General features: G+C 34.0%; 2 protein-coding genes across 9 annotated transcripts in view; both read right to left on the bottom strand.

Annotated features, from left to right (window-relative positions):
• Nucleotides 1-208: 208 nt before the first annotated feature.
• Nucleotides 209-7581, bottom strand: LOC135839637 (probable peptidoglycan muropeptide transporter SLC46). Of its 5 annotated transcripts, XM_065355753.1 has the most exons (8): nt 7349-7581; nt 5108-5196; nt 3885-4899; nt 3632-3733; nt 3258-3395; nt 1118-1201; nt 886-1039; nt 209-769 (listed from the first exon to the last, which is right to left on the bottom strand). In XM_065355753.1, exons 3-8 carry the CDS (start codon nt 4708-4710, stop codon nt 655-657), a joined length of 1419 nt encoding a protein of 472 aa, XP_065211825.1. In that variant the 5' UTR covers nt 4711-4899; nt 5108-5196; nt 7349-7581; the 3' UTR covers nt 209-654. The 5 variants fall into 5 exon arrangements, with proteins under 5 accessions (XP_065211825.1, XP_065211826.1, XP_065211824.1 ...); XM_065355754.1 differs by lacking the exon at nt 5108-5196 and having other exon boundaries at nt 7357-7581; XM_065355752.1 differs by lacking the exon at nt 5108-5196.
• Nucleotides 7582-18202: 10621 nt separating this feature from the next.
• Nucleotides 18203-26418, bottom strand: part of LOC135838348 (GTP-binding protein Di-Ras1) — a 176910-nt gene continuing 168694 nt past the window's right edge. For all 4 annotated transcript variants that reach the window (XM_065353934.1, XM_065353935.1, XM_065353932.1 and 1 more), the window contains one exon: nt 18203-25923. In XM_065353934.1, the coding sequence (XP_065210006.1) occupies nt 25581-25923 (343 nt within the window). In that variant the 3' untranslated portion in view covers nt 18203-25580. The remainder of the gene's footprint in view (nt 25924-26418) is intronic.

The following is a 26418-nucleotide window of genomic DNA, read 5'->3' on the forward strand; positions in this document are numbered from 1 at the left end:
TTAGGCCTATGATTAAATTGCAAATGTTTCACGAGAGAGTTTATAAATTAAAAAAATTCATGTACATATTTATGCTCCGATTCACGAATACACGTTTTCATTTCGTACAAAACTTGTTGTTTAATTGTTTTTTAATTACGATAGGATCCATGCAACACATAATATGTAATATTTGTACGAGTCGGTTTTACCGAAATTGAACTCAAAATAACCAAATAGTGAACTTTATTTCAAATTTTATCCAGTTCGAGTTTACTATACCGATGAGAGGTTCTATGCTATCTACCTACCATAAACATCAAAGAGTTCAGTCTTCCAGAGAAGTGATTTTACCTAATCTTTTTTCCGCCAATTTTTCAGGTTTCTCAAATATCAACTAAGTATAAGTACTCATATACTGAAAATAACACGAAAAACACTAAAATTTTTCAAACTTCATCAGCAGCGAATTTATCAATCAGGTGATCAACAAACTTTTGGCGGGTGTTCGTGAAGCCAGATTCAAAAAGAGAGGTTAAGGAGGCTGTCATTTTGAAAGTTTAAAATTTAATACCCCAATAATCAGATCGTATCACTTTAATAATTTTTCTGACTAAAAAATTGAATCAAGTGCTCCAGTTTCATCTCGAATAAATCTTCTATATCGTTAAAGTCTCAATAAATTTTTTCCTCCGCGTCTTTTTCATAACTGAATTTACTCGTATTCAACGGCTGAACAGATTTACAGAATTCTTCAGTTTCACATTTTTTGGTCAGCACATACGCTCCGCTGAAATCAAAAACAATCAGCAAAGGTACATATAAAGTAAGGATAAAAATTCTTTAAAAATTTTACTTAGATGATTTTTTTTCCAGATCTACTTTGTATGTATAAGGTATACTCACCCATAAAGTAAACAAACGAAGATATCTATCATCACACTGATCACAAATACGGCCGAAGGAAACGTATCCATAGTCATTTGAAAGATGAAATTATAAATAGGAAGGCAAAATGGAACGAACAACGTAAACGTCATATAAACAGCATTCAATCTGCCTATAGAAAAAGTGACGAGTAAATATCTCGATGCGGATTTGTTACATAAGCGAATTTTATCCATAGTAATTCTCTTACCGAATTCGTCATTTTTGTAGAATTTTGTGAGAAAAGAAAAGCAAATGGCAATCGCAGTTCCATGAAATATATCGAGCAAAGGAACTATTGAAAAAAAACAAACAAACAAATAGAAGCATCAATCAACTAAGTATTGTGCTTAACAAATTGACAGTAAGTATCAGTTCAATAGATTATCTCTTTTTAGTACTGATTCAACCAGAACTGATCTTAGCTAATAACTGAGAGAACTCAATAATTATTCCCCTTCATCATGCCCCCTCCCTCCAATAGAATATAATTTTGAAATTGTTTATGAATTCTAAACTGCTTCGGAATGGTTATTTTTCAAGGAGGTTGCTCAGAAAAAAATTATATTCGTCTTCGATGTTTCACCAGCCTCTTCTACTCTCAAAAAAGTGAGATTTATGAGGGATTAGATAGAAACATCTGGATGATCTTAAATTATTAAAAACCAATTCGTTACCTTCATATTTTCATAACTTTTCGATTTTTTCAAAATCATACTGGTGGGAAAGGAAAATGTGACAGAGAGATCGAATCGAAATACATGTCAATCAATACTCAAATTGGAATTTTTGTAAAAATTCAAGTGGGGAGGGAAACTTGTGCTTACCTACTGTTCAGAAGGGACAATGAAACCTAATTTTAAAAAATAATTTGTTGAGAAAAAAATTGAAAAATTCCTAAGCCCCCTTCCCTCTCTTGAGACAAGTCAGGGTGAAAATTCTGACAAAACATCGAACAAAATTCGTAAAAAAAATTGAACGAGGCCGAAGGAATCAGCTTCATTTTGGGTTCCAGGCAATAAGGATTTGATTTGGAGGCAATTTGATGGTGTTAATAAAATTGCATACTCAGTTTGCCGTAAATATAACGTTGTCCTGTAGTTGTGTTATTTACGGCAAACAGAGTATGCAATTCATTTGACAGCTACTTTTTTTAAGAATATGCATTTTCATGCAAAACTACCGAACTCAAAGAACTACACAAATTGAAAGCTGCCATCTGAAAAATTGAAAGAATCATAGTGAGCTTAGGGAACTCATTTTCAAGATAGAATTTTAATACTTTGAGATATGACACAAAATTTTCAAATTTTTGTCGAAATTCAAAATTAATTTCACAGGTGAAGTGACGTATCGAATATTATTAATTTGAAGGCACTGAGTTCAAACATTGTCTTATTTTTTTGATCGAGCCGCAACAAAAAGGTCAATTTTGAATATTTTGAGCATGTGCCCATGCCTATGTCTGATTCTACAAAGTTTTTAGGTACCTAACTATTGAATTAAAAAATAAGACTTGTAAAATACAAAAAAACACATCCAGAATCCCATTTCATAAACTTTCCTCCAAATTTCAAACTCTTTCTGTGGAAAAAAAATGAAAAGTAAAATTCTCAAAATTTTGAGATAGGTATTTACTATGAAGGCCGAATGAAGGGGTTTCCAAAAAAAAGGATATGAACCAAAGTTGTAGAAATTAAATTTTGAATCGTATAACGTAAACGTAATTAATTTTTTTTTTCAAAAGATTTAATTTCCAAATTTCCAAAATATGTATCATTTGCAAAAAACGGTAATAATTCTGAAATTTTGAGGCGCTTCGGAGGTTAAATAGATTTTTTGACAAAAATGTTAAAAACTGAAGTTGTACAGAATTAAATTTACAATGTTCTGCAATGCCATTAGTTTTTTTTTCTCGAATGCTCCATTTTTGAATTTATGTATGTGAAAAATATCAAAGTTTGAAAACTGTCCATGTCCATGTTGACCTCACTCATTTCATATAAAAACTTGAGTCTTCATTACCACTTCGTTCCTTCATTTTTTGAAATTTTTAATAAAATTAATTAACATTCGTGATAGATACTAAATAGCCCCACTACAATCTACATTACAAAAGAAAATTTTCCGCTTTTCGTAATTGTTCTACAACGAGAAAAAAATTGAGCAATACAACTGAAAATAAAATAAAACAATGCAGCTAAAACATAGTGGTGCCTGTGTCGAAAATTTGAACAATTTTTCTGCTCAATTGAGAATGAGTTATAGAAATCAAACTACAAAAATTTTCCTATACCTACTGCTAGGTTGTCGTATCGTAAACTATTATAAATGTATGATAAAGTTCTTACTCAAATATAAATGCCACAATTGACTAGCAAACACATAACCCAAAGCAGCCAGCATATCCCAAAATCCAGCGAATGCACCAATAATTCCATCATGAATTTTACACATTTTACTCAGAATAATCGAACAAAACATTGTACCTGAAAAAAAAAACAAGTAAGTACATATTTAAAATCAGCAGTAAGTAAAAAAGCATATAATACCTAATGCTCTGATCTATAAAAAATGTATACTGGAAACATAATATTTCTTGAAATTTCTGAATTTAAATTTATTGGAAGGAAACAGGTACCATGTTGTATTAAATTAAATCTACGACAATCCTGATACATATACATAATAATATGACATTGGCATCACATTAAAATTACCTTACCTATAATTATACCGATCATCTTATAAGTCTGGTAAACACTAAACATCCGTTCATCCCATTTGAATTTATATCTTAACCATAAATAGAATATCGTTTTCTCTCCTGAAATTGATAATAAAATATTACACAAATATAATCTAATTCGAAAACCTGTCCTCATAAATAAAAAATATGTGCCTATACATATTTTATTCAATCCATAAAATCTAGTTTCATTCTCAAATTAGTATTTTCCAACACAGAGCTAACCTACCTTCATTAGAATACAGCACAACAACGTGTACCAAAAGTAGCATCAAAACGATAATTCTTCTCCTGCCCAAGCTCCTCTTGAAAGTGACTTTAAAGCTGTCCACAACTCGCGTACATTTCAATACGCTCAAAATAGAAACCTCATGAGACACAGGTACAGAAATATCTTCGATGAAAACCACAGCCGAAACCAAAGAGGCCATTGACAGCAGCACACATAACGAGAACAAATGAAAAAATCCGATGCCTCTGATTAAAAATCCAGCTATTCCATTTCCAATAGGATGGCATATATTTGTGACAGACAACAAGACACCAATCCTCATAGTACGATCAAGAGGGCTGGTCACATCGCAGAGGTAAAGCTGAGCTCCGAAATACATCAGACAGAATCCTCCGCTCATGGCTTGAATACTCATATCAACTATGGCTCCTACCATAGGCGACCACGACCAAAAATACGTCTGCAGACATCCATTCATCGATTGCCCGATTATACCGATAATTGGCCAAATAATTAATATTTTGCGTTGCTTTCCTGCATCGTCGCTCCACGACATCAACAAAGTGACTAGCATCAACATAACTAGGTATTGCCAACATCGGTAAGTGCCGTTCACCGAGGACACAAATTGGATTCCTTGCTTTTCATCGTCGCAAGGAGTATCGAGATCCGGTTCTGAAGTGCAATTCGATCTGCATGCTTTTTGTAAATATAAATTTGTATCCGATACATCGAGTAAAGCGCTGGCAAGGAAGTAAAAGAACACGGTAGGTTCGACGGTGACGTTTTTAATTATTTTACGAACGTTTACCACGAATGTCATTATACTGCTAATTGGTAACTAATGCAAATGATGTGATTTTTATAATAGAAGCTCAAATGTCACGATTTGCCTGGAATCTTCTGTTGTGTCTGCATCGTAGGAGTCTTAAAGCAGCAGTTTCAATGGAACAAATGAATTGAGCAGAACTACTTTTGAAAGAGTGCGTATTAGCGCACTATTGATCTCGGTCTGAAAGAAGAAATTTTTTTTACACGAATGTTCTCTACTACTATTCAATTGTACAAATGCAATTTTAGTTCGTATTTTAATTGGAAAATTCCCTTTAAAAAAAGAGGAAAGGATCCTTTAGCTGGGTTCTTTGTTATCTTCCCATGCAAACATACCGAATGTGAAAACATAGGGAAAAATAATTGCTAAATACGCTAGTAAAACTCACACGAATTTAGCAGTGCTTTTTTCCAATTTTTTTTCAGCACGATTTTCGCATATGTTCGCATTTGAAATTCGAATAAGAGGTGAATTTATCTAGAAGAATTAAAAAAAAAAGTTTCATGTCATTTTCGTATTTGATTCGCCTCTTATTCGAGCGAGAATTCAGAAGCCTTCACGTGAACATGCAATTTCGTGAATTTTAGCTTTTCGTTCAAATTGATTTTAAATTGGTTTTTCAAAGTTGTTGAATTCTAATAAATTTTTTTCGAGTGATTACAAATAAATTTTTTCGTGATGATCTCAAGAGCATTTTTTGTGGCTATTTAAAATAAATTATTCATTGGTATTTCAGTTTGGAACTTGTTTGTGATTATTTCAAAATGAATTTTTTTGTAGTTTTTTCTAATGAGTTTTTTGGTGATTTTTTTTTCATTTTTGAAAGTTGAAGTAAAGAGCAAATTTTATTTCAAAACAAGTAATTTTTGGAGGAAGAGTTTTTTTTATTTGTGGAGAACTTTTTTGAAAAAGTTTCATACAAGAGACTTTTTTTCAAAAACTAAGTTCGATAGCTTCTATTCCATAAAGTTTCCCCTTTCCATACAAAAATGAAGTTTTAAAAAAAATGACGATTGCATTTCTTCTCTCAAAATAAGATTTGCAAACTTTTTTGAAAAACGTCGGCCTTCTGGAAAATACTGCTCAGGGACAAATTGTCCCACAAGTGGGGTGGAAGTTTGGCCTAAAAGTGAAACAGTAATTTTATTTTATAGCTAACGTAAGAGTACAAGGTATGTGCCACAAACATTTCACCTCATTTGGCCCATTGCCCACTGGGCAAAAGCAGAATTAATTTTCCTAAGGAGTGGGTACCTTTGAGCAGGGGTATTCTGAATCCAAAAATTTATTTACTTCAAAGATGACTAACATTTCAGAGATTATTAACAGTATCAATTCCTAGAGATCTCGTTCAAATCGGAGGTGGACACTTCGAGAGGCTCTTTTGTTGGATATCCCAATCGTGAAAAATTGAAGAAATAAGAAAATCATAATATGTAAATTGAGACTGAAAAAACGTCATCTGTAAAAATCATATTTTAATCACGTTCGCGTTCCTTGTATTTTTTGAATTATACTACGGTTCCCTGCCCAGTTCAAAGAAGTTATTTTCTATGATTTTATCCAATTTTCTAAACCTTTCAAATATCTACTACCTAAGTATTAAGTACACTGAAAATGGTGAAAGGGCAAATTTTTAAAAACGTTTTTTGCCATCAGCTTCAAATTTCATCAATTATGAATTTACAAATTTTTGCCAAGTGTAAGGGGTAAGAGTAGCTCTTGTGATGAAATTTCATATTCTGATAGTTGAACCATTTCATTTTCATATTTCCCCTCGCAAAAAAATTTTTGATTCAAGTACCTACTTCAACAACAAAAAGGAAACCAGACCTTCGGATCATAGGGTCTCGCGAAAAACTGAAGGAGAGGAAGGGTTATTGCTCCGAAAATTTCAAAAATTAGTGTTGTGATGGGATGGACTTCTTCAACATCAAAACTACAAAAAAAGCAAACCTCAGAAAATTATTTTAACAACAGCTCAAACAGGGGTTCACTTGATGGATTTTAATTAGACCACAATTCTTGAAAACAGCGAAAATTCACCTAAAATTTTCTGGATTTCTCAGAAATTGGGCATCCAGATTGGTATTTTCTGCCATTTGAGTTTTTTTCCATCAGCTACAATTATTGAGGGAATAGAAACGAAAGAAAAGAAAAGAAAACTAACAGACTCTTATTTTGATAATTATCATCAAATAACAAAAGCACCTACCTTCTGTGAAATTCATATTAAATAAAGGGTACTTACACAGAATGAGTTATTTCTAACCTAGCACAGCTCCCACATACAAGTATCTAATCATGTATTCAAAATGAACTATTACTGTGTCAACAAAACCGCACTTTGAGTAATAACATTCTATGTACTATAGCACAATATCAAACGACTGAAATACTTATTTTAATTGATTGAATTTGCCGTCAGTCACGGTGCAGTAGCTTAATTACAATGAACACGAATATTTCAATTTCGACGATGAGATAATTTTCTGATAAGTTGGATGCTTTGAAATTTTATGCCGAAAGTGATTGTATGTACAAGCTCATTTAAGTTAGCACTTAGAATTAAATTACCAAAATGAACGCATGCATATACGTACCTAAAAGTATAATTAACTGAACTTACGTAGGTACATGGTTCAAAACAAACGTTGTCAAACAGTGATAACAGGTGCGAATTTTAATCGGAAGTTATTTTAGTCGCTTTAAACGTGTAACTCGTCACCGCACCGCGTGTAAATCGCTGACACCTCGAAAAATAAGCGAGTCAGTTGATTCGATCGTTCATGAAGCTATACAACTATAAAACATGATCCATTAAAAAAATTTTTAACACAAAACGTCGAATTCATTCGTGATAAATTCCATTCGTTATAGAACTTAAAAACGAAGAAGATAGGTATCTCTTTACAAAGTAGCAGTCCTTGACATTGCAATTATCAAAATATTCCACGAAGTGGTAAAGATTTACATAAATAGTTAATAATCTCTATGCAGGCTGTATGATGAGGTATCAATTAAGCCTATACCTAATTTACATTCTAAAAATAAACGTGTTGAAACTGATAACGAATCTTGCATATTCACCAACTTCGTCTAGGAAGTCAGCCATGGTTTTGTAACTTCACGCGAATGGACAAATGAGACACTTAAACTTATAGCAAGAAATAATACATAAGGATAGGTACCTTCTCGAAATTTTTTAGTTTGCTTCTCGCTTTAACAGTAAGTAATTAAGTATACCTATTTTTAGTTTTTATAACGAAGTAGGTACCTATAATTAAATGTGTACTTGGGAGGTTCAAAAACGTGCATTTTTGATGCATGAAATTTGACATCATTTTCAAAATTTGCATCTCTTCCTGGCACCTAGCAGCCAATTTTCGCTATTTTGCCAAAATAATATCATTTCATGTTCGTAGGTAGCTTCAAAAATGCACCTATAGGTATTTCGATAAATCACACGACACTTGCTCACTTTCAAGGTTTGTCTAGTCTCCTTAGCAGCAGATTTTAGTTTTATTAGCGCACAAATAATAAATCTCGTTTTCAAAATTTTTCTGCTCCTTATTAATGGCACTTCGAAAATTCAACTAAAACAAAGGTGAAAGTTTTTCCCAAAAATTTCATCGAACTAAGATGGAGAGTCGAAATTCATTCTGCAAACTAATTTCAATACGCTACGAAGTTGACTAATGGTGGATTTCAAGTCGTTTTGGAGCCTCCAGCGACTTTTTGAAAAGTTGTATGGTGTTTTTTTTTGGAAAATTGAAATTTCCTAAAAGCAGCTGGAAGCTTCAAAACCAGTGTTGGCAAAACGAAATTAATTTCGTTTCGTTTTTCATAACGTTATGTAAAATGGAACAGCAATTCGTTTCGTTTCGTTTTCGTTATGCCTCTGATTTTTTTTCGTTACGTTTCGCGTTATCCCTTTTTCTATTTCGTTTTTATTTCGTTTTGCCTACTTTTGCTCAAATTTTTTCGTTTTCATTTCGTTATGCTTTAAAATAACGTTATGCCTTATGGAAACGTTTTACCCTATGATAACGTTTTGCCTTACAATAACGTTTTGCCTTGTAATAACGTTTCTAGAGTTTTAAAACAACTTCTGTGAAGTAATCATTGCATATTACTAGCAAAGAATACTATAAAAAACGAAAAAAATGTGGAACAAAACGAAAAAAAGGTGAAACGAAAAAGTAGGTAAAACGAAAAAAAAAAACGAAAAAAACGTTTTGCTTCTCGAAAATCCGTTTTCAAAACGAAAAGTTTTGAAACGTTTCGTTTTCGTCATAACGTTATTTTCTTGGTCTGTATTTCGTTTCGTTTTCATTTCGTTTTCGTTTCGTTTTGCGTTTTTTAAACGTTTTACGAAACGAAATAATTTCGTTTTGCCAACACTGTTCAAAACCAGTCTGCGAAGTAAATTTCAGCTTGCCAACTCCATTTGATGAATTAATGTTGCGGGAATTTCAAGTTTAAAAAATCTACTGGAGGCTCCAGTAATTTTCAAAAAAGTCGCTGAAGGCTCTAAAATGACTTGAACTCACCTGAAGTCGTCTTCAGAGGGTGTTAAAATTGGAGTGTAGAGTATATTTCAGCTTTCCATCTCCATTTGATGAAATTTTGTGAAAATTTAAAGTTTCAAAAATCTGCTGGAGGCTTCAGGAATTTTCAAAAAGTCGCTGGAGGCTCCAAAACGACTTGAAATTCACCTGCAGTGTTTCGTAGCGTATTGAATTTAGTTTTTAGAATAAATTTCAGCTACAACTCTAATTTGATGGAATTTTGTAGGAATTTCGAGTTTCAAAAATCTGCTGGAGGCTCCAGAACTGCTCAAAACGAGTTGAAACCGTTTCCAATCGATTTGGCATGTCGAAAATAGGGTATATCCCAAATTTCAGCTTTCTTTGTCAATTTGGTAAAATTTTGATTTTTCCCCTCATTTTTGGCCTAAATTGGATTTTTAAAAATTCACCAAAAATCGAAAAACGCACTTTAGCACTTGAAATTTTGACAGGTGATAAATTTTTGCATGATCTTTCGATCTACGTTGAAACGCAAAATCTGCGATTTCGGCTGACCTGTCAATCAAAATGGTCGCCATTTTGTAAGTAAGGCCAACTTTTTTTGGGCCAGTTTGCTTTAAAATGTTCCTTAGGATGTCCCCTTTAAGAAAAAAAGCTGTCCCTGAGGATCGACGGGGGGGGGGGGGTTGCAATTACTCCTATTGTCATATGCGATGCCGGACTAATATAGTTGAAAAAAAATCGTTAAATCATTTGGCGCCTTATTTCAAATAAATATGTAACCCATTCGACGAGCAAAAATTCAAACATGGTTGAATTTCCAACTTTATTCGGTAAAAGACTCCAGAACTATTCTAAACGGTTCGAAACTGTTTCCAATTAATTATGCTGGTAGGAGGGTCAAGCACTCGGCCAAAATTCATCTATTGTCAATTTCAAGGAAATTTAGAATTTTTAATTTTTAGCCAAATTTTTGTAAAAAATGATGGCTATTGCGGTAGGCCCAACTTTGGATAAAAAGGTCGGGGATGAAAAATTTTGATAGTTCTCAACGTTTTAAGCTCAAACTAGACGATTCCCGGTGTGTCAGTTTTTATATATATATATATATAGCCGCATACAGGCAAACTCGTAACGTTTTGTATAAACAGCAATCTCAAGACCCCTCTATAACTTCGTTGCTGTGCATACGCTCGACGCGTCACCCCATAGGCCTGATAGTACTCGATGTTAGGCCGCGTTATATTCGTTAACTTGATTTTTGGGGGCCCTGTGGAAAAGTTGCTCATTGCCGAAACATCAATTTTTCAGGAAAGCTTTTTTTTTTTCAAGTCCTATGCATCCATGTTTTTCGCAAATACATTTTGAACAAAGCATCCTACAAAAAAATAACCAGTTCTGAGCAGAAAGGAAATTTTATGCTCTACAATTTCCTTCATTGCATTTTTTTCATAGGATGCATACTTTCCTCGTAAAATCAATGTTAATGTTGAAAAACACGAAAATGCGGACCTGTATAATCAACTTTAAATTGAAATTGAGCAGTCAAAAATTCATTTTAGACGATTTTTGACCACGCTATGTGAAAGAGGAGACCTTCAACCACCAGAATCACCAAACAGAACTTGAAAAATGAATAAAATGGTTCTTGGCAATAAGCACCTTTTTCTCATGTCCTCGTAGATAATAATTAGGCTATGCACTCATTTGAAAATTGAGTCAAATGAGAAATTGTATAAACAGCAATCTCACGTCCCTGCTCAAACTTTGCCAGTAGACTCCCCACACCTTGTAGATTCATATAGCACCTCATCGCAAAGTCACGTCCTAAAAAGGTTACGAGTTTGCCAAAACGTTATGAGTTTGCTGGTTAATCTAGAAAAAGGTTACGAGATTGCCCCCTAGAATATGTATTTATTTATTTATATACATATAAGTTTCACCGAAACTTGAATTTTTACATTTTATGACCTGGAACCTGTTCTAATTGATCAAATAAGGTCAAACTTGGGAAATGGGGTTCATTTAGGACCTAGAATTGACCCCCGAAGTTTCAAGGGTCAAAGTTGAAAATTACAGAAAGGTCATTTTTTTGGAGGGGCATAAAAAGGCCCCAAATGAACGAAAAAGGTCCAAAATCATACCATAGGTCAGTACCTCCATTGTGATCAACATATCCAAATTTCAGCTTCCTAGGTCATCCCCACCCCATTTTGGTTGGGAAAAACCACATTTTACCCCTTTTTTGACCCCCTCACCCCTAAAATTGAGCTAGGGGGTCCAAATTTTCAGCATACAATAAGAAGATGCCCCTTGACTGCTTTTTGCAGGATTCAACCTACCAACCTCATTTGACCCCTCTCCAAGGTCAAAAAAGTGGATTTTTGCGTGTTTTTTTACGTTTAGCCAGACCTACAGCCCCTCCAAATTGACCTAGAGGGTCCAAATTTTCACAGTACATTGGGAGGGTGTACCCGAAGTGCCTTTTGCAGGTTTCAACCTTCCAACCCCATTTGACCCCTCTCCAGGGTCAAAAAAGTGGATTTTTTCATCGATTTTACGTGTTTTTTGAAAATTTTGACATTTAGCCAAGCCTACAGCCCCCCCAAATTAACCTACAGGGTCCAAATTTTCACAGTACATTGGGAGGGTGTACCCGAAGTGCCTTTTGCAGGTTTCAACCTTCCAACCCCATTTGACCCCTCTCCAGGGTCAAAAAAGTGGATTTTTGCGTGTTTTTTGTCGTTTAGCCAGACCTACAGCCCCTCCAAATTGACCTAGAGGGTCCAAATTTTCACAGTATATTGGGAGGGTGTACCCGAAGTGCCTTTTGCAGGTTTCAACCTTCCAACCCCATTTAACCCCTCTCCAGGGTCAAAAAAGTGGATTTTTGCATCCATTTTACGTGTTTTTTGAAAATTTTGACATTTAGCCAAACCTACAGTCCCTCCAAATTGACCTAGAGGGTCCAAATTTTCACAGTACATTGGGGGGATGTATCGGCAGTGCCTTTTGCAGGTTTCAACCTTCCAACCTTATTTGACCTCTTTCTAGGGTCAAACGTGTTTTTTTGACGTTTAGGAAAGCCTATAGCCCCACCAAATTGACCTAGAGGGCTCAAATTTTCACAGTACAGTTGGAGGGTGTACCCGAAGTGCCTTTTGCCAGTTTCAACCTTCCACCCCCATTTGACCTGTTTCAGGGTCAAGACAGGTTTGTTACCACATTTTTTGAAGGAGGAAGAAGAGAGTTGGGCGAAGCCCGAGGGGGGTGCAGGGGGGACGGAGTCCCCCCGCGAATATAGGAAGGGAACAGCGGAAGGAGGGAGTTGGGCGAAGCCCAAGGGGGGTGCAGGGGGGACAGAGTCCCCCCGCTAACATAAGAAAGAAATCGCGGAAGGAGGGAAGTGGGCGAAGCCCAAGGGGGGTGCAGGGGGGACAGAGTCCCCCCGCTAACATAAGAAAGAAATCGCGGAAGGAGGGAGTTGGGCGAAGCCCAAGGGGGGTGCAGGGGGGACTCTGCTAACATAAGAAAGAAATCGTGGAAGGAGGGAGTTGGGCGAAGCCCAAGGGGGGTGCAGGGGGGACAGAGTCCCCCCGCTAACATAAGAAAGAAATCGCGGAAGGAGGGAGTTGGGCGAAGCCCAAGGGGGGTGCAGTGGGGACAGAGTCCCCCCGCTGACATAAGAAAGAAATTGCGAAAGGAGTAATTTGGGCAAAGCCCATGGGGGTGCAGGGGGGACAATGTCCCCCCAAAGGTAGGCGAAGCACAGGAGCGAAGCGAGGGTGCGAGTAGCTCAAGAGAAGCGCAGAACACGAGAAAAAGACATCAGCAGGAGGTAATTGGGCGAAGTCCAAGGGGGTGTCGGGGGGACAACGTCCCCCCCAAATGCAGGCGAAGCACAGGAGCGAAGCGAGGGTGCGAGTAGTTCAAGAGCCCTCAATGTTTCTGGCACAAAAATTTGGCTCTTACGTAGCGGCAGACTGCTACGACTTTTTTTTACTTGTGATGAGTGCATTTTTCCAAATTGAAAAAATCTGATTTCGACAGTAACAAGCAAAAAAAAATTCTCAGAAAATTAAAAGACAATTCAGGAGTTCCCAAAATGGCGGAAATCGTTATTTTTTGCAAAAATTACAAACCATAGAAAAATTGATGAGTTTGGTTCAAAGGGTTGATGATGTAGTTGGAAGCCTTTCATAATAAATTGCGAGAAAAAATTTTTTCGGCCCAAACCTTGGTTATTACTTCAAATTTCTGATCGACAAATCTTTCCACTAGGCATTCACTTGCCAAACTCTACCCATGTAGGTAGACCTAAATATAAAATTAAATAGGTATTATTTCATACATTTATGTACATTCATTGCACCCCAAAGTTTTCCATAAACTTTGATAAATTCGTCTGATTATCGCTAATAATTTCAAATACCCACTTTCAAGTTCCTTCACTCGAATTTTATTTCGTAGATTTCCACATTTTCGTATGTTTTGACGACTTATACCTATGCCTAGGGTACCACGAAGATTAACTTCATTCGTGTGACAAGTTTTCTTTTTTATTGCTCCGTTCCATTGACGTATAGGAAAACCTGCCTCGGGCGAAAATTTGTTCTTGTATCTATTTCGTTTATTGTGCCGTACCTATATCTCTCCAAACAAGTGTGTCGGTGTGAAAAATAATCGCTGCATTAAGCATATAGCGAAGAAAAAAGCCGATGGCGAATCTTTTTAAAGGATATGACGCATTTCCCTGTGGATGTATAAGAAACCATCGGATAAAGAATGTTTATTTGATTAGTATAGTAGCAATGTCGTAATACCTATGTGATACTTCAACGCTACAAAAATAAAATAAGATTAAAACAAAGAAAACAGAGAAACATTTCACCTTTACATTTTGTCGTTTGGTAAACGGCGGACATATTTTTTCATGAATTTTAGGGTACCTAAGTTGAATTTGGTTCGAGAAAAGAAAATCACAAAGAGACGTTTTCGAACTTTCATCGAGATTAAAATTCCAGATTTTGAGAAATTTTTTTGTCGATGTTTGAGATGTGCTTGAATTTGACTCGAAATATGTTATTAAAAACCATTGTTATTTAAATTTATTTTTTAATACTTCACAATTTTCAGAAAATTATCAAAAATGTACCGTAATACTAAAACCATCCACAACTGGTGAATTTTTTCTCCTCTGTCATCGCTACTAACAAAAATTCCAAAAGGTTACTAAAATTTACACAATTCTGCGTATGCCTGCTGTAATCCTGTATAGGTAAACCTTTTCCCCCTGTATTCAGTTTTCAATAACAAATCGAGGGGGAATCTCTTTTTCATCTGTCAAATAAAAAGAAAAGAGACGAATATAAAAGGGGTAAATTTTGTAAACGTCGATTTGTACCAACGTGGGTAGGTATAGGTATCTGTTGTAGAAAATGAAATCGTAAACTCGCCTTTTTTCACAATTTTCATCGGCCTATTCGTGTTTCGTTTGCAAAATAAAAGTTATTATCCGATTTAACCCAACGGCCCAAAGTACATAAAAATAGAGAACGTGGAAATCTTTGATAAAGCCAAGGAATTACGCATGAAATCGTGAAATATCGTTATAATCTTTCGAAACGGAGTCAGGTAAGTACTAGTTTTATATAGTCTGTTGCATACCGTAAATATTTTTTTATATCTGGGCAGATTTTCTTCTTTTTTTTTTTAACAAGAAAACCAGCTTGGTAATAATTGTACACAGAAGACCGCAGATGGAAAACATCTTGAAAGAGATTTTCATTTTTTAAAACTTGCTAAAAAAACGTGATAAGTTTAATGCGAACGATTAAAACGAATTGTGAAACAAATCAAGCTAGCGTAGGGATGTTGGTAGCTGGTAGCTGGTGGCTCGTTTAGTGTATCTTTCATATTTACTTTATTCGTAGTCACGATCGAGTATTTTCGTTCTTTTGCCTAATTTATTGGTACATTGTATTGTTGGTTTAAAGTTGCACTACCTACGTTTCAAGTTTTAATTCGTGTGCATATGTTATAAGCACGATAGCAAATTGGAAGTTTTCCATCGTAATTCATTCTAATTGCAAAATTTTTCATTTCGTTTTGTAAGTAATATCCAGGAAAGGAATATTAGAAGATTTTGTTTCGAAGTAATTTGGCGATTTGATGTGGTAAATTTTGGATTTTTTCATTTTTCATTAAATTGAAACATTTTTTGAATTGCTATTTTGGTGTTTCAGGAAAAGAGAACAAAAATCATATTGAAATTGAATTTAGTAGGCATACTTACGTAGGTATATATACATTTTATTCTTAGTTGGCTTTCCAAAGACTTTTCTGACTTTTCATGAAAAATTGAAAGAAAAAGATGGAAAAAAATTAATTTCAGTTTTCTAAGTGATTTTAGCACCTGAAATTTTGGCTGGTGACGCATTTTTGAATACTCTTTTGATTTAGCTTTGCCTAATTCGTTTCGAATTGAAAGACTCTCTTTCAAAATGGATACTAAAATTACTTTTTGAAAAAGAAGTGTTTCATGCATTTTCAACGAGTTTTCAATTTTCTGAAACAATCAAGAGATTTCCAAATGAGCACTAATCAATGCGACAAGTGCTGAAATTCACGACTGGTCCTTTCAGACCAATTTTTAAAACTTGAAGAAGCCATTTTGAAGCTTCCAGTGGAGTCAAGAGTTTTTCTCTTTCCTAAAAAGGCAATTGAAACGTTTCTGAACCAGCAGAGTAAATTTTTGAGAATTAGTACAGTACATTCTAACCGGCACAAAAATTATTGAACCAGACTGAAGGCAATCGACAGGGGACCTCAAAATACACGATCAAACAAAATTACAGGCGTTGAAATTCATTTTTCAATTTTTTGCCAATTTTTGATAATTCTTTGGGCCAAAAATGGGGAAAATCAAAATCTTACCGAATTGGTCTAGAAAGTTGAAATTTTGTTTGTGCACTATTTTTGACCTGGTTTCGAACCGTTCCGGAATTACCAGCGGATTTTCGAATTCTTCAGTTTTCGAAATAAATGGGTATTTACCCAAACCGAGAGAAAATTAATGAATTTCTGCACCAATGAACTCCAATTTATTATCATTATAATCAATTCGATCGATGTAAGAACATATTTTTAAAATTTTTTAGTACCAGTTCAAGTCCAAAATTTTCATTGCTGGTAGTTTCAAACCGTTCTGGAGCTATTCAGGGATCGAATCTCTGAAATTGATCCATTTTCGATTTTTGATCTCAAAATTATGAATTTCTTTTAAAATTAGAAATCAATTTTGGCATCAAACATTTTCGATCTTATATGATCAATCATGTTCGATATGAGAAATCTATTTTGCCCTTAGAAATGAACTTCTTAGATTAAAAATTTAGACGTACATATTATTTTCAAAATCTTCTTGTGTCGGTTCCAAATTCATTTTTTCCAGTGATGATTTTTGAAAATAAAAAAGTGATAACTGCTAGAGATGCCAGAACGGTTGGAAATTATCACCAATCGACTCGGGAGGTCGGAAATGCCGTATAAACCAAATTTCAGCTTTCTAAGTTAATTTGGTAAAATATTGATTTTTTTCATTTTGACCCAAAGAATTTTTAAAAATTTGCAACAAATCGAAAAATTAATTTCAGAACCGGAAATTTTGGCTGATTGATGACGTAGTTTGTAGTTCTCTATCGATTCCTTTATGTTCGATTCAAAAATGTTTGTGCTGGTTGGGCTTACTTCTCAGTTCTCTTTAAGAACTAATTGTAATTACTTGTATACTAAGATGGATCTCACCTCAAACAAATTTCGGAGGATTCCGACCAAATTCTTCCAAGACCTTTACTTTGAGTTGAAAGTAACCCCAAAAAAATTTCGGACCTAGAGGTGCCTCTGAAAGGGAGATATGAGCACTCAAAGAGAAGCCGTTTTCGAAAAAAACGTGGTTTTTCGCTCCACCCCTCTACCTAAACTGTCTTGGAAAAAATTGTCCAGTCTGAAATGAAAGTATTTGAGATGCTGTGTCGACCTATGCTGTTGCCGACAAAATCCAAGACCACTTTTAGGGTTCTACTGAGCGGTTTTGAACAAATCACTCATTTTAAAATATAGTTGAATTTTGAACATTTTTTCTCCGCAAATATTTTGCATCAATTATGCTAAAATATTGAAAGAATTCATTCATGATACGGTGGTGCCAACTTTATCGTGATAATTTTCAACGTCAAAAAATCGAGAGAAATAGCCAAAATGACTTATGATTTTTTTTTGATTTTTTTGAAATTGGCAATAATGACCAAAAAATTGGTTTCACTGGACTTCAAAATATTTCTCCAGTTTCAGGAATGATATCTTTCAATATTTTGGCATAATTAATGCGAAATATTTCGAAGAAAAAAATTAAAATGTTCAACATAAGTACCTACGAATTTTATTTATCCAATAAGCGTTTTGCAAATTTTCAACCGCTCATTAGAACCCTTAAAGTGGTCTTGGATTTTGAGGGCAATAGAATAGATCGACGCAGAATCTCAAACGCTTTCATTTGGGACTGGGAAATTTTTTCCAAAACAGGTTGGGTTAGACATAAGCGAAAAACCACGATTTTTTCAAAAATTCCATTTCTTTGAAGACCCATATCTCCTCTCAAGGGGCACCTTAGGAGCTAAATATTTTCTGAATAACTTTCAATTTGAATCGAAAGACTGTTGAGTTTGGTCAAAATCAGTAGACTTTTTGTGATCCAATAATAGCTAGCTACCCAGTACCTACCTACACTCACTCACTAACATTTAGATACTTACCACAGATAATGACACAAAAATCAGACCAATCACCTGAAAATTATACAAAAGGCCACCGCAGCAACAACCTACATTTCCATAAATTTATAATTATTCGTCAGTCAGACGTTTTAAAACGAACAATAATGTAGAAAAAAATTCGAATTAATTATTTTTATTACATTTACAAACCAATGTCAGAAATATACAATGCATTGAATATTTCATCGTACATTAACATCATTCAGTGTTAGAATTATTCGTACGTAGGTATAAACAAAACTTGACATCATTAAACAATCATGTAAATATAAATTGTTCCACAAGGTAGAGTACCTCTACCTATCTCTAAAATAGTACATTAGGAAATAAATCTAATACCTACGTAAAATACATCCTTGAATTCTGACCGATTTCATATTCCGAATAAATGAATACACTCGAGTATTTCTTTTAAAATGCATCCGTAACAAATTATACAAAAAACAGATGCACTAAAAAAAAACAACAATAACGAGGGTAAATCTAATCTCGAATGAGATGTTTAAAATTTTCAAAACTAAAACAACAAAAAGAATAAGAATAGGTATATACACCTATAAAACGATTTATTAAGCAGGAGAAGAGAGAGAGAGAGAGACGGGAAAGATGAGACCAATTGGGTTTCGTAATGTATAAGTGTAAAAGTTATTACAACGTGAATATCAAATTTTCCAACGTGGTTCGATTCTGAAAGCAAAGAAACTTCGACTAAGCGAGGAATTTTTTTTAACGATGAGCATTTAGTTTGCTGCACAAGACCCAAGAGTTCGATTTTTCATTCGAATATTATTTCAGCATACAAAATAATATAACGTTTATCTTTCAAGTTATTTTTTTTACGTTACTTAAGGGATCATTTCTGCCTTGATTTCCCCCACAACAATGAGTAGGTAGGTAACTTTGTCCTCGATAGTTTCACAAATATAGTTTGAAATCCCACTTGTATTTTTTGTTTTTGCTTTTTGACGTTTAGGTAGGTGGGTAAATTTACTTATTCGTGGTACGATGAGATGACTTGAGTAGGTATCTACGCTAATTCAAGTTCCAGGAAATAATTAAATTTGTGTTAATTGAAATTTTCTAAAAACATTCAGAAGAGTGTGCATTGGACTTGCACCAGTATCGTTACATTAGCTCGGATTTTAAAATTGTATTATCGCTTCTTACATTCGACGTTATAACTATTTTAACTCACCTACGCATAGTGAAACATTTAATTTAAGAATTTACATACTTACGTTTCATAAACGAGATTACCAATAAAAGTGAGAAATGTAAAATGCTTTTTGTTGTATGTGAAATGCATATAATGAAATGACGTCGCGTCGCAACAAAATGCTAATTCAATTATTCTCCACGCGTAAGGTACATTTATGCAATAATGGCTCTTGCTTACGTATAGACGAACAAAATGAATTTCCTAATAGTAACACTTGAAACGAGGTGCAAAGTTAGCTAAAAATATATATGCAATACGATACGAGTTTACTTACACTCTCTTAAAGAGTTATTTTCACATCAGAATCTATCTCGTTCAATCGTACGAAAAAAAAAAAAAATACCATCATCGTTTGGATTGAAATACACCACTTAAGAAGAATCAGTAAACCGATTTTTTTTCAACTTATCAAAATCCATAACACAATAATATGCAAATTATTGCAGTGTAGAATAACTGATATGTGTACATTATTCATTTATTCGCACTAATGTAAAATTTCTTTTTAAAAAATCTCACTTTTAAAAAACGCGAATTTTGATTCGGTCAGCATTCGTGATAGAATTCGAAAACCAAAATACTTGATATGTTTCACTATTTCATGGACAATTTTTATTACATTCGAAGAACTTAGAAATTACAGAAGAAAACACCTAATTTTATTTACTCATTATTTCTACACATAGATAAACATATTATACAAATGATGAAATAAATAAAAAGCTAAATTAAATAATACTTAGGTATATTGTCTTTAAAAAAAAAATGAAAAAAAAAATTCATGTAGAAATCTATTCAAGAAAGATGTTTTCTGGGGCTCGTAGAAAACTCTTTCTAAGATTTCTTATTCATTGAGCCAATTGTGCGGTAAAATGAATAAGCGTACATTAAAAATTTCTCTTTATACCAAAATAATTATCAAATATTATTAAAAAATTATTATGTACAATTGGAGTCACTTATAATGGTCGTTTTTTTTTGTAATACTGCTTCTCAACTTTGGTATCGTATAAAATACGCCACTTATGTGCTAAGGTCGAGTTTCGATTTGAAATTTTGTTCGATAAATTTATCTTATAGGTCGATAATTTTTTCGTTAAAAGGAGAAAAAAATGTAATAATTTTTAAGCTCGAGGTCGAAATCGTTAATGGTTTTGAAGTGAGAATATGGGTAATTTCAACGTAACTGGGTAGGTAATTGGAATCGATAAAATGAAGTAGGTAGTTATGAGTTTTAATGCTCGTCATGCCAGGTGTTGCAAAACTTTTCGATATTTGCCTTTGCCTATACATAAGCCTAATCTGAATATTAAATTATATAGAGAGTAATGCATAAAATGGAGAATAATAATTATCGATGTATTGACAAATAGTTCGGCGATAAGAAAAGCGACATAAGTTGTAATCAGCGATAGTTATCACATCGAATTCATCGATCGCGAAAATTGAGTAATTATTGTTTCGCATGGTTTATGAACATTTCGATTCGAGGCTGAATACTTAATCATGTTTGGTCGAATTTTCCAAACCGAAAGAAAAAATGAAAAGCAAAAAAATACATATATGACGTGAGTAGGTATGGATCTCGAAGAAAAAAGTCGACAGATTTTGACCAAATTCAGCAAAGATCTTCAATCAAAGAAAAAATTCAGCTTCGGAGGTGTCCCTGAACGAGACGTACGGGCCCTCAAAAATTTCGCTTCAATGCCTGTCTAATCTGTTTTGGGAAAAATGGTTCTGTCTCAAAAGAAAGTATTTCAGATTCTACGTTGATCTATGCTATTAACCTCAAAATCCAAGGCCACTTTCAGGGTTCTACTGAGGGGTTAAAAATTTATAAATCGCCTATTTTTGGGCAAATTCGTATTTTGAAAAGTTTTTCCTCGCTAAATATTCCGCATTAATTATGCTAAAATATTGAAAGATATCATTCCCGAAATTGGAGAAATATTTTGGAACCCAGTGGTGCCAATTTTTTGATCTTTATGGCCAACTTCAAGAAATCGAAAAAATTTTGAAAGTGTTTAGAAATTTTTCTCGATCTTTTGAAATTGTCAATCATGACCAATAAAGTTGGCACTATTGCGTTACAAAATGTTTGCCCACTTTCAAAGATGAAATCTTTTGATGATTTGGTTTAAATAAAGCGGAATATTTGAAAAGAAACAATTTTCAAAACATTTTGCCCAAAAAAAAGCGAATTGAAAATTTTTAATCGCTCAGTATACCCTAAAAGTGGTCTTCGAATTTGACAGCAATAGCACATGTCGACGCAGAATCTCACAAACTTTCATTTGGAACTGGGTCATTTGCCTCAAAACAGGTTGGGCAGGCGATAGATCGAAAAAATGTTGTGCCTCCTCTTAGAGGGTCCGAATGTCCCCATCAGGAGCTTTTCATTTTCTTACAAGGGAGGGATCCTCTCCTGGCAGAACATTTTTTGAACCAGGTAGAGTTAAATTGAGAGTGTATGAAAAAATGCATCAACCGAAATTTAAGGGGCTGAAATGCATTTTTAAATTTTTGACAATTTTTTGAAAACCAAAGGGTCAAAAATGGGAAAAATCAAAATTTTACCACATTGAGCAGGAAAGCTGAAAATTGGTATTAACCCTATTTTGGACTCCGCAAATCGTTTGGAAATGTTTTCGAACCGTTTGGAATAGTTCTGGAGGCCCCAGCAGATTTTCAAAAGTAAAATGTCTACCGAATGAAGTTCAAAAAGTGTCATAAAAACCATCAATAATCAACTTTAGCACGTATAAACGTGATTCTCTACTTGTTAGTAAAACACTTGACTTGTCGATTTGACTGAAAATAGTTTTTGACCATTTTGAAGCCTCTAGGAAGTAGGAACTTTTTTGGAAATTCCAATTTTCACCTCCAGTCGACTTGGCACGTTGAAATTAAGGTGTAATGTAAATTTTAGGTACCCAACTTCATTGAGTAAAATCTTGTGAAAATTCCAACCTTGAAACATCTACTGAAAGCTCCAGAACTGCTCAAAATGATTCGAGATCGTGTTCCCAATCGATTTGAGGAATCAAAAATTGGGTACTACTCACCGAATTTCATTCTTTTAGAAATTCATTTGGTGAAATGTTGTTTTTTCCCCATAAAATTTTGGCTTGTAAAAAAAAATAAGCAGGTTCAACCTTGAATGTTTTATTTATTTCATTGATCGAATGCACAAACACCTACCTAAAAATTTGTCATTTACTCACTTCTATTTTTCAAAAAACTAGATAAATCATCTATTTTACTTCATTTTAACATTCGTACAAAAATAATGGATTAAAAATAGCCAACGCTAAAACCATTACATTGATAAATTTATCTCCCAAAATGATAACGTTCATCGACCGCTGATATATTTTAATGAAGATTAGGTAATATTTAAATTGATGAAACACTTATCCACGTTTTTACTATTTACAGTGATAACAAATCAACATCTTTACGTATACAATTATCATAAAAATGACTAGCATATCTAATATTTAAAATTACTCTCGACAAAAAAGAGGACACTGTTCTACTGCTGCGTATGTACATTGTACAATTAAATGAATTAAAAACTGAAAAAAAACCTCTATCGAGCGAGTCATACGATAATGTGTTTTGTCGCGTCGGTGTTATCATTTCATTCCTTGCAGGAATTTCAATTTTAATTTAGTTGTTGATTTAAAAGAGGAGGCGTACTAGGCAGCCAGACAACTTGGTGTTTCATCGTAAAAGAATAAAAAAAAATTGGTAACACTGAATCAACTATTTTCAAAGTTATAAACTTTTTTTTTCTGCACAAAAACGTTGCTCAGGGCACCAAATATTTTTAAACATTGATATTAAAAAGGACACCTACTATATCGATATATTATGTTGAACGAGTTGACATGACAAAATATTGATGTACTTTTTCTCCACTATTACCATATCATGAATCGAAAATTTCCTTATTTCGGCAAATAAGCACACGGAACTTATTCTGAGAAAGACAGCGAACTTAAGTACAAATAGACACAGCAGTAAAGACGATTTCTAAACGAATCCTCATACCATCGATCGTCAAAGAAAATGAAAACAAAAGGAATTCCTAAGGGAGCTTTTCTCTGCAATATTGATCCGAAATGTTGGCTGAATGTTTCATATCAACACGCATCATTTGATTACTTATTTAAACACTTGTTCGAGTAGTTAATACCACACCACGTACTATATGTATATGCTTCGTTTGATGCATATATTAACGAAGGGGGAAAATAAATAGGCTACATATTTAATCGTTTGCAAACGAGCGTTTAAAATTCTACGTTATACGTATACTCGAGAAAAAAATTCGATTTAAAAATTCGAAATTAAATACTTATAGTTACAAAAGAGGATTTTACGTAGCTAGGTAGAGGTACCTAAGTACCTATACCTAGGCTGGTATGTATTTCTCTCACTCGTGTGAAATTTACCAAAATGCAAGTGTGGAAACTATACGAGGTTCAATTTGAATATTGACTTTTAATGGTGTTATCTCGGCTTACACCCATTTCAAATATCGTTTGTAGTATCAAAAGCAAGTAAGCGCGAGGTAATGAAATAGTAATTAATCATTTATGTGTACAGCGAAATGGAAATTAGTAATTTATGACGGCTCGTATAGGTATAACAGCAACTTGGAATTATTTTTCTCCAGATCGTCAGCATTAAATATTCTGTTTTCTTTATTTCTGCGCTTTTAAACGGCGTGAAAAATACACTATTTATTTTCCATTTCCGAAATAGACAATTTAGGGTGGAACGAAGTCCTCGTGAGAATATCTTTTGTTAAATTTCTCGACCCAGAAAAGCTAAAAAGGCTGCCTCTGGTAGAGTACGAAACATGTAGCACAAAATGGAGTTTCAAAATTGGAGCATTTTACTTAAATGAGTGAGTGGGTGCCTATATACAATATTGACCAGAAAATTTGTATTTAATAGGTATTTTATTAAAAAAAAATAAATTAAGAAATTTTTATAAAGCTGGGCCTAATGTAAACATTTTCATTCGTCAGAAATATTTTGAACGATTTTTCACTCCTTTTTTTTTTTTTTTATAGTAAGGCATCAGAAATATCATTTTTATGAGCAGGTAGGTATTTTTCAATTCTTTGAAATAAAAGGAACGAAATTACTTATGAATTGAAAAAGAAAAGTAGTGGATCTTTAAACCCTTCTTGTTCATCGGAAACGAATTTTCACCTTAGTCAGGGGTACTCAATATTTTCATTCCGTATAAAATAGCGCAGACTTGTTTCATTTTTCTCATTTACGATTTCTTATTCCTTTAAAAAGAGGACCAGCAACGAAGATATATTTTTAATGGACTGGGTACTTTTTTCCTGCATCAAGAATTTTGAAGAAGTAAAGAAAAATAATGAATGATGAATACCTATGATGCGTAGCCTAACAACACACATTCCATGAAAAGAAGGGCAATTGGAAAATTCCAAAATCAACCTATTCCTTCGAATTGGGTTTGTGTGATCAAACTGTTTGAAAATCAATATTCTAAACAGGAAAAAAAAACAACAAAAATCAAAATTTCTCAAAATTATCAAAATGTATTCAATCTCAGCCTCCTCTTCCTCCAGATAAATTTAATGAGCTGCTTGACTAATTCTTCAATATTTATCGCGAATTTTAGAAGATGGTAGAAATACTTAGTCCATCATAAGTAAAAAATGTAAACAAGAAAAAAAATGGCACCAGGATATGTAACTTAGATTTTTCAACGATACACCAACTCAGAATACGTATGACTCGTCGAATGTATTTGATCGTACCAAAAGCACACAATATCTATGTAACTTCCGGCCTCCGGCAAAACCTTTGTTTTCCTCATCAAAGCAGCTCGCACTCCTGCTACGCTATAAGTAGGTAAAAGTTTCAAATAAGTACCTACACATACATAAATGCGAAACTACGCCCTCGTTGACATTCGACTTAGATAAATGGGACACACGCAGCAGAACAGTTCCGAAATTTAATCGAATTGACGACAATATGTAAAATCTGACGAAATAACAATAAATTAAAGTTAGAAAAAAAAATTCAATCGAGTAAAACGATTTTAAAAACGGTGTTTGTTTTCAATATCAACGAACGAAGCGATCACACGACGAAAAAAATTTACTTATAGAAAAAAAAACGAACAAACAAAAAAAGAAAAATTATCAAAACTGGATATTATCTGATAAAGATTACATACAAAGCCATGTTTATCACACCGATATGAAAAATTTATTCTTAAGAAACGATACAGTCGTCTACTTCGCCGGTATCCCTAACTTGTTGTTTGGTTTTCCTGCTACACCTTCGAATTAAGCTTCGACTTCGCGGTTTGGGACGTAACGATGTTTCCGATCCCGAAGAGCAGGCTTCGTGGGAAGACTCGTCGTTTACCGATAAAGTCGTCGAGCTGGCGCAAGTTTTACTATTTTTACTGGTAGCGCTGACGTAAGCGCTTGAACGGCGTTTCAGCGACGATTCGTCGTTGGTATTTAACAATATTCGCGATAGTATCACAAACTGTTTGAATATTTCTTTGATGTTGTAGTTGTCTTTGGCTGAGCATTCGACCAGTTTTGCCCTGTGGTATTCAAACAATAAAATCATAATTCGTCGATCGAGTAGGTAATTAAAAATCATCTAGATCTGAGCGGCACGGTAGTGCCGCCCCCCCGCCCTCCCGTTCCGAGATTTCCATGGAAATCCGCGGAAAAGGCCGAGATTGTCCGATATACGGCCGACCGTGCATGCTTATATATTCTGTAATCATTTAGAAATGTATTAAAAAAATTATGTATTTCGTAAATGGTATGGTTTTAATGTACATTGAAATTGTACCTAGGCTTATTTTCACGAGCTCTATCTAGGTACATAAAAACCAATATTGTATCTTGAATAGTTTTTTAGATACGAAATCACATTTTGCATTTACCCTAAATTTATTGTAGAATTTTTAGTAAGCGATTTTATAGTAAGACTAATGAACGGATTTTGATGAAATTTTGAATACTGTTATGAATCATCTCAATGAAGACACTAACGTCGCCAGAATTTTAAAATTCTCAATTTTCACTCT

The sequence above is a fragment of the Planococcus citri genome, chromosome 3 (genome assembly GCF_950023065.1).
Source record: "Planococcus citri chromosome 3, ihPlaCitr1.1, whole genome shotgun sequence".
NCBI lineage: Eukaryota > Metazoa > Arthropoda > Insecta > Hemiptera > Pseudococcidae > Planococcus > Planococcus citri.

Bases quoted from the DNA above. Each gene is read 5' to 3' on its own strand.
- LOC135839637 (XM_065355754.1), bottom strand. From the start codon at position 4,710: ATGACATTCGTGGTAAACGTTCGTAAAATAATTAAAAACGTCACCGTC. The intron at 1,040-1,117 runs GTAAGAGAATTA...CTTTTTCTATAG, and splicing joins CTACAAAAATGACGAATTCG to GCAGATTGAATGCTGTTTAT. The intron at 770-885 runs GTGAGTATACCT...TTTTGATTTCAG, and splicing joins TTCGTTTGTTTACTTTATGG to CGGAGCGTATGTGCTGACCA.